A 19,495-nucleotide genomic window follows, 5' to 3' on the forward strand; every position below is an offset into this window, starting at 1 on the left:
TGAGAGCTTCTAAAATGCTACAATTATATCTACTTCCACCACTACCCTAGGTTGCATATTCCAGACACCTACAACTCTCTGTGAATAAAAACCATGCCATGCACACCACCTTTACACGCTCCCATTTCGACCTTATGGCTCTAGTAGTATTTGACAATGATGCCAGGGCATGATTTTTTAATTATTTGTTTGTTCCTTTTAGGAGATTCCTGCTGACAGTAATCAGGTCAGGGTGGCACAGTAGTTCAGCTGGTCGAGATGCTGCCTCAGAGCACTAGAGACCAGTGATTGATCCTGATCTCTGGTACTGTCTGCCTGAAGTTTTCACATTCTCCCTGTGACCACACGACTTTCCTCCAAGTACTCCGGTTTCCTCCCACATCACAAAGACGTGTGGGTTTGTAGGTTAATTGGCCTCTGTTTAAAAAGAAAAAAGGCCCTAATCTGTAGAGGGTGAATGAGAAAGTGGGATGACATGGAACTAGTGTGTGATCAATGGTTGGCATGGCCTCAGTGGGCCGTAGGGCTTGTTTCAATGCTGTATCTCTAAAACTAAAGTTAATAAAATTCTAGCGTTTAAAAGATGATGCCATCAAATTCCAACGTGTGGGACTCCATGTTGTCTGCTAACTTAGTTGACATATAGAACAGAGAGAAAAGCTTTAACTTTACCTAATGTTAAGCTGTCTATCTTGTTAAACTGGCAGCAATGCTGAGATCTTTAAGATGTTTAATTCTAAACTTTCAAGGAGTTGTTTAATTCTAAACTTTCAAGGCTAAGTGAATGGATGAGGGGGGGTGGGGGGGTGGAAGAGAGGGAGGGGGTTTAGGGGAGAAGGGGGGGGGGGGAGGAGTTGGTGAGAGGTTACCTAAAAGTGGAGAAGGTTATTGGCTTGGTATGAATGTAAATTGTCCCTAATGTATGGGATAGTGTTAGTGTGAGCTGGCCGGTGCGGACTCGGTGAGCTGAAGTGCCTGTTTCTGCGCTGTATCTCTAATCTAAAACTAAAACTCACGCAGGTCATGTGGAGAACGTATAATCGCTGCGCCACCATGCTGTAAATACTAAAATTCTGAATTGGTTGTTGATTCAAAGAGTTGGACTATTCATGATGGATCTGGTTTCCCTTTCTTCCTCTTGCATCATTGAATAACGCACAGAGTAAATTCCACGGAGTACAATGTCAATTGCTCCCCATTGTATAAAATGTTAATGTGTCTTTTTCAATTGTTTTCCCTGATTACATGTTGCACATATACTGCTGACACATTTTATTGGGGTGAACAATAGCAAACAGCAATTCATTTGGTTGAATGGCCCAGACTTGCATGCTCTGCAAACAAGAGATTTGTTTTGCAGGGTTTTGATGCAGTGACGGTGGTTTTTGGTCGCGAGAAGTGAGTGAACATGCAGAAGGTTATGATTTTTAAAAATACTCTTACGGTCGCTGTTGTCATGTAAACAAATAGAGCAACAAATGTATGCATCACAATATCCCACAAAATGTCAATGGGTTTAACGGCCTAACTGTATCTCCGCCAAACCTCACCTCCCAGCAGTGTGGCATTTCCTCCATTATGCTTTGGTTTGTTGCGCTAGATCGTGGGCACAATTCCTGGTTTGGGCGTTTGAAGCCACTACTCTTTGATTTGGAGTCAAGAGCACGCAAACTGAACTGAGTGCTATCACCTTACATGTATGCATGAAATCTTTGCTTGCAGTATAATTTGCATTTTGTGGCAAATCGTACAAGATGACGAGCTGATCTTTTAAAGCTGAGGCGCACAGGAATTTCTTCTCGCAGAGGGTGATGAATCTCTAGCATTCTCTATCCTGGAGGGTTGTGGACATTTGATTATTGGAGGAGATAGACACATTTTGAATGACAAGAGAAGTAAGGGGTGTGTGGAGCTTGTATGGAAGAGGAGATAAGATCTGGGACTGATCAGCCATGACCATATTGAATGGCAGGGCAGGCTTCAGGAGCTAGACGGCCTTCTCCTGCTTCTTGATTTCTTGTGTTTTTGCACTCTTGTGCATCACATATTGAATTAGATATTTGCATATAAACCTACGGTATTTTATCCTTGTCAGAAAATAAAATTACAATCAAAGATGCGTTTGAGGATGTGGTTTCATTTAGTTTCGTTTTAGTTTTGAGATACAGTGCGGAAAAGGCCCTTCGGCCGAGTCCATGCCAACCAACGATCCCCTCACAGTAACACTATCCTGCACAATTTACAATTTTCCCAAGCCAATTAACGTACAAACCTGTACATCTGTGCAGTGTGAAGGATGCTGGAGCTCCCGGAGAAAACCCACGCAAGTCACGGGGAGAAAGTACAACCTCTGCACAGACAGCACCCGGACTCAGGATCGAACCCGGGACTCTGGCGCTGTACGGCAGCAACTCTCCTGCTGCCCCACCGTGCTGCCCTTTAAGTGGGCTTCTGAATTTGAGGAGAAAATCAACAACAAAGTTATAATAATGGACTGCAGGATTGGCAGGGAGACATATGCAATAATTTTCAAAGCAGATGCTTAAGTAGGCTCCGCTTTGTTTGGGCAACAGTGGTGCAGCAGTTGAGCTGCTACTTTACAGTGCCAGAGACCTGGGTTTGATCCTGACTACGGATCCTGTCTGTGCAGAGGTTGTTCTCCATTGTGGGTTTTCTCCAGGTGCTCCGGTTTCCTCCCACATTACAAAGACGTGTAGTTTTGTAGGGGTAATTGGCTTCTCTACATTGCCCTTGTGTGATGCGAAGGTGGGGCAACATAAAACTAGTGTGCGGGTGATCGGTGGTCGGCGAGGACTCGGTGGGCCAAAGGGCTTCTTTCCACACCGTGTCTCCAAACTAAACTAAATAAAACAAAGTGAGGCATGTTTCCTGTATAAAGGATACCACACAAATGTAAGTTTTTGCTCTTGAGTTGACTGTGAAGATGAAATGGAATGAGGCTCTGTGGAAATTTGAAAGCAAGTATCATCTTTGAAAGCATTAGGGATGAGGAATCGAAGTACCATCTGAGGTCAGGCTGAGATATGCTTCTGTCTTTGATTAGATACAAATGAGCTGCATTGAGAACTTACCGAAAGGCAGTCAGAAGGTCTGGTTTTGAGAGGAAGATGTGCACATTAGAAAGTCAAGATGTTGATAAGATCACAAGATGCTGAGCAGAGGGTGATGACAAGGTGGTGGCAGGAATCCCCGAGTCGCTTGCGGGATTATTTGGGAGGGTGGGTGCCGTGATCGGAGGATGGCAAATGTCTTAACGCTTTGCAGATCTAGTGTTATAACCTTTGCAGCTCAGTCCACTTTCTTTTGAAGCGACAAGCAGTGCTCTGTGATGTATAATTGGGACAAGATGTTGATGGGACCATCTCATCTCATAGGCATTGAATTGAATATCAACAGATTTAAAGGTATGGTTTGTGGTAGTGCAACTGCTGGAAACTTGGAGTTGGTGATGGATGATGATTAATGAAATTGTACTGATGCACACTAATAGAGACTCCAATAACAGGCAATTATACAGATAGGTTTATCAATCAGCTTTGCTACTTAACAACCAATTCTCCATGGGTGCAAACAAAGTGAGATCTTTCTAGTTTCTGTAGCTTTGTCATCACTCCAGAGCATCCACTCACTGAACTAGTTGAGGCATTGAGGAGCATGAAAATTTTATATTTTAGGTGCTTAACTGTAGAAGGAAAAGAATCCGGAAGGTTGGAGGAACGGAACGGAGGAAGGTTTAGAGTCCAGAACATCCTCTTATCTTCATCAATGGGGCTGCAATGGGGAGAAAGTTTAAAGTTCAGGGATACAGCGTGGAAACATGCCCTTCAGACTAATGAGTCTGCGCCGATCACCCTGACACTAGTTCTGTCCTGCACACTAGGGACAATTTACAGAAGCCAATTAATCAACAAATCTGTATGTTTTTGGAATGTGGGAAGAAACCAAAGCAACTGGAGAAAACCCACAGGGTCACAGGAAGAACGTACAAACTCCGTACAGACACCAACTGTAGTTAGGATCAAACCCAGATCTCTGGCGCTGTAAGGCAGCAACTCTACTGCTGCGCCACTGTGCCGTCCCAAGTGTAAATGTTCTTGGCCAGACATATGTCTGGCCCCAACACATTGATGCAACCATCAAGAAAGCTCGGCAACATCTCTGCTGAATTTGAAGATTGAGGAGATTTGGTCAGTCATGGAATAATCTCTCGAACCTCTACAGGTCCACAATAGAGAACATACTGACTGGTTGCATCAAGGCCCGGTTCAGTAACTCAACTGACCAGGAACAAAGGAAACTGCAGAGGTAGATGGGCATTGTCCGATCCATCAGCGGTATTGGCATTTCCACTATCAAAGGGATCTACAGGAAGAGCTGCCTCAAAAAGGAAACTAAAAGACCCACACCACCTTGGACACGCTGTCATTTCATTGTTACCATTGGGAAAAGGTACAGGCGCCCGAGAACCATGGCCTCCAGATTCAAGAAGAGCTTCTTTCCAGCAACCATCAGGCTCTTGAATCACACTGTACATGCCTAATCACTACCCTACCTCAAGCAATCTGCTACGGACTTTGTTCGGGTTGTACTGGCATTATTATGATCTGGTTTACCTGGTATTACTGATTATTAATTTATTATTATTGATTTTTGTATATTTATTGACTGTGTTATTGCATTCATGGGCCTGTAAAATCTGCAGCAGTAAGGGTGGCATGTTTGGCGGAGTTTGTGCATTTTCCCCGTGACCGTGTGGGTTTCCCCCGGGTGCTCTGGTTTCCTCCCACACTCCAAAGACGTACAGGTTTGTAGTTTATTTGGCTTCGGTAAAAATTGTCCCTAGTGTGCAGGATAGTGCTAATGTACGGGGATCGCTGGTCGATGAGAAGTCGATAGGCCAAAGGGTCTGTTTCAACATTGTATCTCTCAACTAAACCAAGATTTTCATTTTTCCTTTGCTGATGCATATAACAATTAAATACGCTTGACTCTTGAATGAGGTTGATGTCTGCAAAATGTAATTTCCTTGGAGGGTGAAATCTGATGCATTGATCAACAAAGGATGTGCCTGAGAGGAAACTACAGAAGCTAGAAGATTTTATGCATTGTTGTAGTTTATAGAAATTCTGTCAATAGGACAAATCTAGGCAATATGTTTTTACTGATGAGAGATGTTTAAAGATAAAAGATCATCATCTAAAGAACGCACAATTGAAAGTGGGCAGGAAATTGCCCTGACTCTCAGTCTGAAGAAGGGTCTCAACCCGAAACGTCACCTATTCCTTTTCTCCAGAGATGCTGTCTGACCCACTGAGTTACACCAGCTTTTTGTGCCTATCTTCAGGAAATGTTCACATGTCCTGTCCCCCTACATTCTCTGAGCCAATGTTGTAATTTTACTCTAAATTACATGTATTCTACTGTTTGATTTGTAACATGTGCAAAAGATTTTTGTGCTTTACATTAGTTGCATTTCCTGACATTTCAGTGTCGTGCTGGACTCCCAATCATGTAGCTATCACATATACCAGGATTCCTCAGTGTTTTTGCTCTTTTGCATTACCTACCCGTCTTTTTAGTTTAGTCTTGAGATCCAGCGTGTAAACAGGCCCTTCGGCTCTCCGAGTCCAAGCCGACCAGTGATCCCCGTACACTAGCACTATCCTACACACAAGAGACAATTTAGATTTTTTTTACCAAAGCCAAATAACCTACAAACCTGTACGTGTTTGGAGGAAACCGAACCACCTGGAGAAAACCCATGGGGTTAAGGGGAGACCGCACCCACAGTTGGCATCCAACCTGGGTCTCTGGCGTTGTAAGGCAGCAACTCTATCGCTGCGTCACTGAGACGCAAATTTTACCATTGTCCGACTGTCTGCTCCCTGGTGACCACCAGTTAGAATGTTGTTGCATAGTGGAGAAAGTGGATAGAGTGGAACCTATTCTGGAGTCATGAAAAGTTCTGGCGCTCATCCGCTTTCCTTCTAATGTAATTTGCATTTTATAGAAAATCATACAAGATGAGCTGCTGATTTTTTAAAGCTGAAGTGCACAGGAATTTCTTCTCACAGAGGGTGGTTGGTGAATCTCTGGACCTCTCTGTCCCGGAGGGTTGTGGACATTTGATTATTGGAGGAGATCGACACATTTTGAATGACAGGGGAATGAATCAAGGGCTTTGTGGAACTTGCACAAAAGAGGAGATAAAATTGGGAAAAAGTAAAAAGTTTTGTGATACAGCGTGGAACATACCCTTCGGCCCAGCGAGTACGCACTGATCAGTGATCACCCATACACCAGTTCTATCCTACACACTAGGGACAATTAGAGTAGCCAATTAAGCTACATACCTGCATGTTTTTGAAATGTAGGAGGAAACCGGAACACCCAGAGAAAACTCATGTGGTCACAGGGAGAACGTACAAACTCCATACAGACAGCACCCGTGGTCAGGATCGAACCTGGATCTCTAGTGATATGAGGCAGCAACTCTACCGTTACTCTGCCCCAAAGAGTAAGTGTTTCTGGCTGTGCGTGTCTGTGAAGATCTGTTCTGGCCCATATACCAGGGTTCCTCAGCATTTTTGCTCTTTTACATTACCTACCCAAGAGATCTACTGTTTGCTCTCTGGTGACAGCCAGTTGGAACGTGGTTGGGTGTGGAGAAAGTGGGCAGAGTGGGGAACAAGATGGATCATACTCTGGAGTCACAAAAAGGTCCTGGTGCTCATCTGCTGATGCTCATCTCATCTATTGTTCCATCTTCAGGACTGGACACCTGAACGAGGGGGCACTCCTTCCAGTTTCCTTAAACATACAGTTTCAGGTGGACAGTGATGCCTTTGAATCCCGATTAAAATGCGAGATAATTTAGCTAAGAATTTTTTATTGGCCCTGTAGGTCCAGATTATTGCTCGGAGCAGATTACTGTGGAGTTTATATATTCCAATTAAAAAAATTCCACAAACGTTGGCACCTCAGCTCAATTCAAAGTTCAGATTATCAATGAAATCAAATTAAAACCTCACTTGACGTAGTGCTGTTAGGAATGACAAATCCGCTCTTTACAAGAAGGTGTGAATGTGTTTGAAATGAATTGTTTAAGACTTGTCATTCTATCTGGCAGTCATTATGTGGAACATTGAGAAAATTCCGGTGAAGAATTTTTGAAGCGATTCTGAGCTTCATTCTACTATCCGCATATTGATGAAACAGAGATAGACACTGGATTTTCATCTTTTATAATTCCGTATTTAAATTCAACTTGGGCTAATCTAAACTCATCATCACATTCTTTAATGCCCCTAACATTCTAGGAATAAGAGTAAGGATAGGCACAGTGGTGCAGTTGGGTCCTGGGTTTCATCCTGACTACGGGTGCTGTCTGTGTGGCAAGTTCCCCCTGTGACAGTGTGGGTTTCCTCTGGGTTCACTGGTTTCCTCCTACATCCCAAAGAAGTGCTGGTTTGTAGGTTAATTGGCCTCTTTAAAATTTCCCTAGAGTGTAAGGAGCGGATGAGAAAGCAGGATAATGTAGACCTTATGTAAACGGGTGATCGATGATCAGTGTGGACTTGGTGGGACACAAGGCCTGTTTCCATGCTGTATCTCTAAACTAAACTCCATAATTACATTCTCAATGGCAATGGTTTTCAAACTGCTTCCCTACCATCTAGTGCTGAATTGTGATGATTTCATGCATTTATTTGATTTATGTTTATTGCCACGAGAGAACTTCATCACCATTCCCCACAACTCTAACCTTAGGCCAGCTGCTAATTCCTCACTTGTCCTAACATTAATTCCAGATCCCAATCTCTTCTCTTTCTCACCAAACTCCAAACTGCTATGCTGGCACCATGTTTATTGATATTGTTACATGGCAACCAGGAGTTCATGTTGGCCTTGGATAACTGCAGACTACTCTCCTCTCCTTTACCTCGGCTCCATCCCAGTGCTGACTCCACAACCATCTCTTTCTCAAAAGCCCTAAATGTGACACTCAAATGTCTCGACTAATTTGAGAGTTGCTGCTTTACAACACCGGAGACCCGGGTTCGATTCTGACTATGGGCGCTGGCTGTACGGAGTTTTTACATTCTCCCTATGACTGCATGCCTTTTCTCTGGGTGCTTCAGTTTCCTCACACATGTCAAAGACGTGCAGGTTTGTAAGTTAATTGGCTTCAGTAAGTTGTAAAATTGTCTCTAATATGTAGGACAGTGTTAGTGTACGGGGTGATCTCTGGTCGACGTGAGCTCGGTGGGCTGTATCTCCAAAGTCTTACTCTGGCATATTTTTCCTAAAGGTCAACTAACATCACATTGTTGGGAAGATTCTTGACAAACGGTGTTCGACAATGAGATTATTTTCTCATCCATCCCCGTCTCAGTTATTAGTAATGCTTGAAACGTCTTCAGCTGCTTCGTCTTCTCCACTGCCTCACGGGGAATTCATTTTAACATCCTGCTTGCTTTTTGCTCTTTTACCACCCAGCCTACTTGAAATCTTCCTTTTCCCTTTCATTTCACCAATGACTACTCTGATATTCTCCAGAAGTCAGCCAGCTGTCTCTGTCAGCCTACTGGCTTCACCCGATGACACAATTAAGTTTGCTTGAGCTCATTACAGAGTGAAGATTTTTCTTCTCCCAAAGGCAATTAATTTCTGGCAATATTTCTTGTGGTTTCTGCAGTGCACTTTTCACATTTTCTCAATCACTTTTCCTTTCATTGTAGACGTTGACGGAGTGTCTTTTTCAGCCACTTGTTTCAAAGTACAGACTCCACAGCACCTTCTAAGCTTAACTAACTGAACCCTGATCAGTGGAGCTGACACAGCAGAACTAGCTGCGCCACTTTAGTTCAAAGTTCAAAGGTTCAAAGGTATTTTACTGTCATGTGTACCAATTAAGGTACAGTGAAACTCAATTTACCATACAGTCATACCAAAAAAATCAACGACACACAACTACATAAAAATGAACATAAACATCCACCACAGTGGATTCCCTACTTTCCTCACTGGGATGGAAGGCAATAAAGTCTAATCTTCTTTCCTCTTTATTCTCCCGTGGTCGGGGCAGTCGAACCATCCGCAGTCAGGGCGATCGAAGCTCCCGCAGCCGGCGATCGAAGCTCTCGCGATCGGGGCAGTCGAAGCTCCTCCTTTAGAGTTAGTTTAGTTTAGTGTTCAGAGAACAGTGATCCTGAATCAAGGGGAAGGTTCCTTGCAGTCCATGGTAATATTCTGCTGCAAAGATGTGCCGCAGTCTCAGCAATAATCTGCTTAACCACTTCTCACAATGCAGGCTCGAAGATAGACACAAAGTGCTGGAGTAACTCAGTGGGTCAGGCAGCAGCTCTGGAGAAAACTAAATGGTGACTTTTCGGGTTGGGTCTGAAGAAGAGTTCCCAAAACTTCACCCATCCTTTTCTCCAGAGATGTTGCCCGACCCACTGAATTGCTCCAGCACTTTATGTCCATCTTTTATATGCACCAGCATCTGCAGTGCCTTCCTACACATCCTGTAGTTTCGCTGAGATACATTTTCTAAAGGTGCTGAAGGACAGAAGGTTCTGTAGAGTTGGCCTCAATCTTTTTGCACTGGATTGAGACGGCCCAAACTAATTTCACATCGGCGACTGACCTACTTTCAGGAATAGGTGATTGACATGTTTTCGATGGATTCTTAAAGCCTAATAGAGAGTTGGATTGACAGGTTTGAGCATTCAAATAAACTGGCAGATGGGTTCAGGTGGAAAACTGTCCTCGTGAGGGACAAGTCAATTTGGAACTGATTGCAAGAACTACAATTGCTTAATTCAGAGTTGATGCCAAGGCAAGATTCCAAAAATGCTTTGTAGATGTTTGCTAATAACAGTTCTTGAACTTGAATACACCAGGACCCAAAAACAATCAGCATACTTGAGCTGCCTGTACTTTGCCAAGGGCAAAGCAATGGGTGAAGAATATGTTGCATACACAAGACTTTGAACAAGTCAGTGCTTGGCATTTCAGACAATATGATCCAGGAACAAATATTTTTGTGTCTGTGTTTGTGCTTCATATTTTTTTGTGGTGGTGGGGGGGAAATGTTGAAATTAAAACACTTTGCAGGTGAGTTCTGTTGCTGCATCAGGTTTCCATGGTGACTCAGTGCACCATGATGTTGAGCCAAACATTTTTGTGTGTTCCTAGATTGACATCCGTTGCTGTTCCATATTTTCCATGGGTTTGTGTAACATCGGAGGAGGTCATTCAATCTACCGAGTCAATGCTGGTTCATGAAGCAATCCCACTAATTCCCATTCCTCCACTAACTTTCTCTGTAATCTATTCTGTCCAGATTTCCTTTCTACCAATGTAAGGAGTAATTGGCAGTGACCAATTAACGCATCTTTTGCATGTGGGAAGAATTCAGGGCATCTGGAAGAAACCCATCTGGTTTAGTTGTTAGTTTAGAGATGGAGTCGTTGAAAAGGCCCACAGAGTCCAAGCCAACCATCGATCACCCATTCACACAAGTTCTATGTTATCCCACTTTCGCAATCACTCCCTGCACATTAGGGCAATTTTACAGAGACCAATTAATGTGCAAACCCGCACATCTTTGGGATGTGGAAGGAAACCAAAGCACCTGGAAGAGAGAACCCCAGAGGTCAGGACTGAACCCAGACTGCTGGAGCTATACAGCAGCTCTTTTAGCTGCACTACTCCACTGCTCCATGTTGCTGTAATCCAAATTAGCTGAGGTAGCAGCAGGAAAGGAGATTCATCCTGTACGAAAGCAGGGAAAAATAAATTGACCAATATTTCCCTCTCAGACGAAATGCAGGTTGTTAACCTGCAAGTTTAATATTCGCCTTTTGTCTCCACAGATGCTGCTTGACTCCACTACGTTCTTCCAGCATTTTGGTTTTTTTGGTACAAGATTCCAGCATCTAAAATCGTTTTTGTCTTCTTGTCACCAATAGTATGCTTTTAATAATATTATTATTATTATTATACAGATTTCTCTCCTAGGAAGTAGAAGGTAGTCTGTGCTGGGCAAGACTGATTAGACTTTTGGATAACAATGGGCTGCTCCTCACACAAAGAATGAATTTGCATCGTAGTACTTTTTTGATGACGTCTTGATGCCCTGAACTGCTTTGCAATCAGCAAATTCCATTTGAAGTGTAATCATTGTTGCAAAGTAGGAAATGTGGCATTTGTTAGCTTAACAAGTTGCCATCAAAAAGCAATGTTATATTGATCTAGTTACCTGTTTTGGCGATATTATTTAAAGAATGACCATAATGTTCACATGGAAGATTTAAAAAAAAATAGTGACAAGGAAAGAATTTACATTGTAAAGCACTTTTGATGATGTGATACCCTGAAGACCTTTACAATCATGAATGATTGCATGACACTTCATTGTCGCATGTACCTAGATATAGTGAAATTCTTTGTTTTGCATGCAATTCACAAGTATGCAAAGAGTCACCACGTATCAGGCACTGACAAAGTTACAAAGGTATTCAATATAGTATTCATTCATTCAAATTACATTTCAGTGTATCAGGGTATCATCAAATGTCAGAAAGGTATGTACTCAAAAGGTCACATCCATTTTCTCCAAAGATGCTGCCTGATCGGCTGTTACTCCAGCACTTTGTGTCTTTTGCATCTGCAGTTCTTCTTTCCCCATAGGGATTCTTTATGTCCACATGCAAGGATCAATTTAATATGTCACCTGACCGACGGTACCAAACAGGGATGTACGGGACAATACCTGTTGAGATATGGAGTGGAGCCTGAGCCTGCAAGCACCTGGGATGGAGGTTCTACCACCATGGCCATGAGTGCCACATGATCAAGTAAATGTCGACCCTGACTGGAGATGATACATTTATTGAAAAGAGTATCCAAAAATAAGTGGTGCTCACATCACCACAAGTCGGCTGTGGAGCGTCATTGACTTGGAGCAACGCCAACGATTTGAAAAATTGCATGTGGAAAGTGACTACTTGGGTTTGTCATTCTGTGTTGGAGCCTTGTCATGCAAATGGGAACCACCATTCTGCATTGGTGTTTGCACAACTGGCATCACTGCCCTGAGCTGAAGTCGTACTAATCTTACCCCTCACTGAGGATTAAAATGCGCACCAGGATCTGTGTGAACAGCTGTGAAGTGCGGAGCTTTGTTGCCGGGTATTAGGCAGCTTTAGGCTCAAGGGGTGGCCATCAGCGGTCTTCTGTTGATTCTTGTCCCTGAGGCAAAATGCCGTGGGAATCGCAGCCATTGGTTTGGCTCTCTCAGTAAGTTGACAATTCTGGCAAAGGATATCACCAGCTGTGACTTTGACCATTCGCAGCCTGACATGACCAGTTTTAATTCCACAGTCAGGAATCTAAATCCTGGCAGTATCACAGGGCAATGCGTCAATGCAAGAAAGTGTAGGTTCGGCACCGCAATGCTTGCTCAGTAAATTCTAAGCTGGTCAGGAGATTAGATGAAACTTTGAGATTTCGGCCTCTCTCTTTAAGGGAATACCGTGCATCACGCAGCAGATTCATTGTGTTGTCTTTACAATGTTAATAAAACACTATGGTCTACATGCACAATGTAAGGTGGCTGTCAATGACATATAATTTATTACATAGTACATATTACAATATTTAGTACATTGTACACGTACTAAGATATACAGTGTGTGCATGAGTTATACATATTTATAGTTTTGTGCATAATGCATAGAATGTGTGCTGTGTAGGAAGGCACCGCCAGATGTCGGGACAGGCAGCATCTCTGGAGAGAAGGAATGGGTGACGTTTCGGGTCGAGACCCTTCTATTGTTTAATATACAATCTAGCATATAAATACAATATCATTAAACTCAGATAATCTGTCATCCAACTATTCGGGAAATACCAATGATTTGGCATCTGGCTCTGTGGTTGAAGATTCTCGTGATTCCTGCACCCCATTTGTACACATGGGATACATAGAACTGCAGAGGCTGGTTTACAAAAAAAGATGCAGGGTCCTGGTCCCTTCTCTCACTTTAAACTCACCTGCTTCTGTTTCCCACACTTACTTACTGGGCTCACCGGAAATGGGAAATGTCGAAAGAAATTTGAATCTAAAGAGTATTGGAATATCGATAAGAATAATTCCCTTTAGTCTGGAATACCTGCTATTCCGGAACCATCAAAGTCCTGAGCATGGTCTCAGTATTTACTGTATACAGTAGCATGTTGTATTTGTCAGTGCATAATGTACATTTTACAAATATGGCCTCCAGTCTTGAGCATGTAGGAAATTTCACATTTTGACATAGATGTGCAGTGTACAATATGCAAGCGAGAACCATGTATAAGCTATGCAGTAAGTAATAAGATGTGTGTATGCTCTTGTATAGTTTGAGCTGCCATATATAGGTGCAATACTTAATATTCCGTAAAATGTACATGTGCAGTATACACACACACACCAGCTTGGAGTTTTGTGTATGTTTAGTATGGTGTATATATATGTATGTATATGTGTATATATATGTGTGTGTATGTCAATTCCATAGGGTACGTAATAAATGCACTTGTTATATGCACCTTTCACAATCTGTTGTGTAATATGCATGCAATATTTACAATGTAGACATAGTTTGCAAGTATTTTTACAGTATATAGTATTTGCTTGCAGTGATAGGATACATGTGCAGTAAATGGCTGAATATAGGATGCAGTGCCATTTGTTTAGTGGGTCAACAATATATCGTATCATTTAAAAATGTCTCATGGGGAGATTTTGAAATGTTTGTAATGTTACTTCAGTGATGTAATTGTCTTATATATTAACATTTGAAACCGCTAGACAATGGGATGAAAGAAACAATAGCCAACAAAACAAAATAAGGAATGTCTTCAAAAACAAAGAACGATGGATTCTGGAAATTTGGAATAAAATGAAGGAAGTCTAAAATAAAAGCAGATAATACTGGAAATTCTCTGCAGACCAGAGAGAATCTGGACAGAGAGAAAAACAGATTTGGTAATTCAGGTTAATGATTTTTCACCACAACCAAAAAATTATAAATGTTGATTAAGTAATTATAGAGACAATGAAAAGGAACATTTGGTAGACTGGAAGGCAGAAAGGATGGATGAGAATGCAAGGCAAATAGATCTGGTAATTTGACAAGAGCAGAAGCTGTGTCTGCAGGCAATAATGTTATCTGTGTCTTCTGTTCTAAAACAAGGCAGTAGTTATGAGGATCTGAAGTTGAAGAACTTGATGTTGAGTTCAGAAGTAAAAAGTGTGTCTCCATCTTTTTTTCACAGTTGTGTCAATGGGTGTTTGATGCCCTCTACTGGTCTACCCAGGGACTTTGGATTGATAGCTGGTGCTGTGGAGAAGCATGTTTTCAAATGGACAAGTATGTTTAAAGCAACTCGCACGGTAAGCTTACCATCCATTTATTTATGGACTTGTTCAGTAGATCTAAAGGTCTGGTATTAAGGAATAGATGGATTTGATTACTGACATATGGATATTCTGATACTCTTTAGATGAAAACAAATAATATTAAACACGAATAAAATCAAGATATCCCCAGACATTTCATAATTAGGTATTGTTGAACATTGATGTAACACAGGAAGACAACAAGCAGTGATATTTTAACTGCATCTAATCTGTTTTGGTCACCTGGATTGTCGAAGAGAACATGTACAGTGGGGAGAATATATATATATATTATAAGAAAATAACTGCAGATGCTGGTACAAATCGATTTATTCACAAAATGCTGGAGTAACTCAGCAGGTCAGACAGCATCTCGGGAGAGAAGGAATGGGTGACGTTTCGGGTCGAGACCCTTCTGAGACCTACTCTGCTCAATTTAAAAAATATATTCTTTAGGCTTTAGACATTAGAGATACAGCGCGGAAACAGGCCCTTCAGCCCACCTAGTCCACACCAACCAACGATCACACCGTGCGCTAACCTGCACACACTAGGAACAATTTTACAACTTACTGAAGCCAATTAACCTACAAACCTGTACGTCTTTGGAGTGTGGGAGGAAACCAGAGCACCCGGAGAAAACCCACGTGGTCACAGGGAGAACGTACAAACTCCGCACAGACAGCATCCGTAGTCAGCATTGAACCCAGGTCTCTGGCACCGTAATGCAGTAAATCTACCATTGTACCTCTACTGTACCGCCCCCATGTTATGGAAACTTTTTATAGTTGAAGACACGTAGGACCTCAGTTTTATGGCAAATTAGAAAAATAGTATCACTGTTAGTGCAGCACTCCCTCATTATAGCACAGGTCAGCCATGATTTTATGATCAACTCTCTATTGGGAGATTTGAACACACTTCATACTGTGAAAGTTACCCACTGAGTCAACAGCTTCCACAGTAGCTGTTTCGCTGATGCATACTGTTAATGTTTTTAAATATCTTTGTTCAGACTGACCAAAGATAGTGGATAAAGATGTAACAATGATGCCTAAATTGTTCAGGGTGAACTTGTTTTGATTGCTTGGTGTGAAGCTAGTGAGTATTAAATCCATGAATAGAACTATGGTTCTATATGATGGATACATCATTCCATCCATATTCTTAGTTAAGTAAGGTTGCAACTTTCCAGGATTGTTGTGGAATCTCCCAAAATCAAGCTTTATTCCTCTACTGCAAACAAGACCACAGAGTAATCAGATGTGTGAAAATATTGTGGATGAACAATTTCTGTTCGAGTCATGGAGTCGCACACCGTGGAACCAGACACTTCGCCTCAACCTGCCCATGCTGCTCAACATGCCCCATCTGGGGGCGGCACGGTAGCGCAGCGGTAGAGTTGCTGCTTTACAGCGAATGCAGCGCCGGAGACTCAGGTTCGATCCTGACTACGGGTGCTGCACTGTAAGGAGTTTGTACGTTCTCCCCGTGACCTGCGTGGGTTTTCTCCGAGATCTTCGGTTTCCTCCCACACTCCAAAGACGTACAGGTATGTAGGTTAATTGGCTGGGTAAATGTAAAAATTGTCCCTAGTGGGTGTAGGATAGTGTTAAGGTACGGGGATCGCTGGGCGGCACGGACTTGGAGGGCTGGAAAGGCCTGTTTCCGGCTGTATATATATGATATGATGATATGATATGATATACTAGTCTCATCTGCCTGTATTTGGTCCATATCCCTCTGAACCTATCCTATCCATGTACCTGTCCAAATGTTTTTTAAAGGTTGTTATAGTACCTGCCTCAACAACCTTCTCTGGCAGCTCATTCCGTATACCCACCACCCTTTGTGTAAAAACAGTTGCCCCTCAGGTCCCTATTAAACCTTTCTCCCCTCATCTTAAACATATGTTCTCTAGTTCTTGATTTTCTCTACTTTAAGTAAAAGAGTACCCCATCTATTCCTCTCGTGATTTTATACTCCTCTATAAGATCACCCTTCATCCTCCTGTGCTCCAACGAATGAAATCCCAGCCTGTTCAACCGCTCCCAAAAGCTCAGGCCCTCGACTCCTGGCAATATCTTCTTAAATCTTCTTCGCAACCTTTCCAGCTTAGCAAAATATTTTCTATAACAGGGTGACCAAAGTTGAACACAATACTCTAAATGTGGCCTCACCACTGTTTTGTATGACTGTAAGATGACCTTCCAACTTCCACATTCAATATTCTGACTGATGAAGGTCAATGTGTCAAAAGCCTTCTTGACCACCCGGTGATGCCACTTTCAAGGAATTATGTACCTGCACTCCCAGATCTCTGCTCTCCAACACTGCCCAGAACCCTGACATTCTCCATGTAGGTCTTGCCCTGGTTAGACTTCCCAAAATGTAACACCTTGCACTTCTCTGTATTAAATTTCATCAACCATTCCTCAGCCAACCTATCTAACCGATCAAGATCATGTTTCAATTTTTGACAACTCTCTTCACTATCTATAATGCCACCCACTTTAGTATCATCTGCAAACTTGCTAATCATGCCTTGTACATTCTCATCCAAATCATTGATATAGATTACAAACAGCAATGGGCCCAGTGTGAACTCCAAGGCACACCACTAGTCACAGGTTCTGTTCTGATAATGTATCCTTGTATTACTCTGATATTGTCCGTTAAAGATAATGGACAGGGAATAAAGTTTCTGATACTGCCAGTCAGTGCCTATCAAGATTCCTGCATTCACACCATGAAGGATTAATTTGCAGTTTTTACCATTGACTATGGGTAAGTTTGCTGACCAAAGGCAGAGATGGGGTGGAGAAAGGCAGAAGGTCATGAGATAAGGTGTGAGATTGAAGGTGAGAAGGTCTTGGGTGTGGGTGAAGTACTGGCTTGAATTTCAAGCATTACCCTTCCTTGCAATCACATTCATTAGTCCAATCAGGTCAGGCCAAAATGTGTCCATTAGATCTGCCCTGAATCACAAAAAGAGCCTGACAAACTGTTTGAGATTGCACCTTCCCGAGCCAACAGTGGGCTTACCAGGCACCGCACCACCCTGCCTGAGGTCAGCCTTGATTGGTCCTGGGTCTTTTCTCGCCTCCAGCTCTTCACCCCCCTACCCCCCTCCCCACCACCTACTTTCAGTCTGAAGAAGGATCCCGACCCGAAACATCACCCATCCTTTTTCTCCAGAGATGCTGCCTGACCCGCTGAGTTAGTCCAGCACTTTGTGTTTATCTTTGGCATAAAGCAACATCTGCATTTCCTCTGTATGAAAGAACTGCAGATGCTGGTTTAAACTGAACATAGACACAAAGGGTCTGAAGGAGGGTCTCGACCTAAACCTTCACCCATTCCTTCTCTCCAGAGATGCTGCCTATCCGGCTGAATTACTCCAGCTTTTTGTGTTTATCTGCAGTTCCTTGTTTCTACAATCAGTCCTATTTCCCTCTTCTTTCCTCTATTTCCTGCACATTTTCCATTTTATGTGACATTGCCTTTTTGAAAGTTACTGTTGCTGCCATCGTCATCCTTCTAATAGTACATTCCCCATCATATCTTGGGAAAATTAAAACAAAATAATTGCTATATCTCCCCTGGCTCTTTCTAAATCTGTTTCTTCTGATTACTCATCTCCTCCCAGTGGAAGCAGTTCAACCATTTAGTTCCTCCTCTATTAAAACTGCTTTGAATTTTGAAACCCTCCATTAATTTTCTTTGTATCTTTTTTGCTCTAATGAGAACAGCAGCAGTCATATCTTGCTTACCTCCGGATCTGCAGTGATGTAATTTCCATCTTGTGATCTGCCCACAAAGCAGCAGTTAAAAATTCAATATCAGGCAAAACTATTGCATCCTGCCAGAATTCAGCAGATGTCAAGACATATGAACGTATTTGAATTCCTTTATTGGAATTAATGCTACACCAGAAACAGCCAGGTGCAGGGTGGAAAATCGCAGATTGTTGTGATTTACTTGGCTGGGCATGTAGGGATCTGTCATAGACACAAAATGCTGGAGTAACTCAGCAGCATCTCCGGAGAAAAGGAATAGGTGACGTTTTGGGTCAAGACCCTTCATCAGACTGAGAGTCGGGGAGAGGGAAACCTGACAGGTATGAGAAGGTACAGAACAAAGCAGAGCCTGCATCGATGTCTCAAGGGGTGAAGCTCCCAATGGTTGGAGGGGAAGAGGTGATAACGAAGGGTTACGAATGGGGACAGTAGCAAGACGACTATGGTGGGGGAGGGACGGAGAGAGAGGGAATGCAAGGATTACTTGAAGTTTCTGCTTACACATGTAGCGATCTGTTATTTTCCTGAAAAATCCAGACATACGTACATGTAAGTCCCTTGTATCTCCTCTCTCTTGCTCCTCAATATTCTGAAAGTTTGTGTTTACTAGCCTTTTACCTGCTGTATCTACGTTTGTTAATTTGTACTGAAGTGTGCATTTCTTGGTATTTCTCCTCAGCACAGAGCAATCCCTCCTTGGGTGCATAAATATCCTGCAGACCTCTGCCAGATGACTCTAAATAAATGTTCTGGCAGATGGAATCATTGCATCCGTCACCGACTTTTGATGGTGCAGAGTTTGAACCAACTTTTCTTGACATCATCTAAGGGTCACTGACTCCAGAAACGATGGAGTGACTCTTTCATGCCCAGGGCACATCACTGCATGACATCTGCGCCAGGTTGTCAATGAGGCACAGATTTTTCATAGAGAAGGTGGAGAGTAGGTATGGAACAAGCTGTCAGAGGAGGTGGTGAGTCAGGGACAATCACTGCATTTAAAAACCATTAGGACAGGTACATGTAAGGATGGTGAGACCGCACCTGGAGTATTGTGTACAGTTTTGGTCTCCTAATCTGAGGAAAGACATTCTAGCTTTAGAGGGGGTACAGAGAAGGTTCACCAGATTGATCCCTGGGATGGCAGGACTTTCATATGAAGAAAGACTGGATAGACTAGGCATACTCGCTGGAATTTAGAAGACTGAGGGGGGATCTT

The 19,495-nt window shown here is 42.6% G+C and overlaps 1 protein-coding gene across 3 annotated transcripts in view; it reads left to right on the forward strand.

Annotated features, from left to right (window-relative positions):
* The window catches only part of LOC144601647 (uncharacterized), an 84,372-nt gene that overhangs the window by 21,287 nt on the left and 43,590 nt on the right, over positions 1 to 19,495 (forward strand). For all 3 annotated transcript variants that reach the window (XM_078413879.1, XM_078413877.1, XM_078413878.1), the window contains exon 2: positions 14,353 to 14,470. In XM_078413879.1, the coding sequence (XP_078270005.1) occupies positions 14,353 to 14,470 (118 nt within the window). The remainder of the gene's footprint in view (positions 1 to 14,352; positions 14,471 to 19,495) is intronic.

Source organism: Rhinoraja longicauda, chromosome 17 (genome assembly GCF_053455715.1).
Source record: "Rhinoraja longicauda isolate Sanriku21f chromosome 17, sRhiLon1.1, whole genome shotgun sequence".
Classification (NCBI taxonomy): Eukaryota; Metazoa; Chordata; class Chondrichthyes; order Rajiformes; family Arhynchobatidae; genus Rhinoraja; species Rhinoraja longicauda.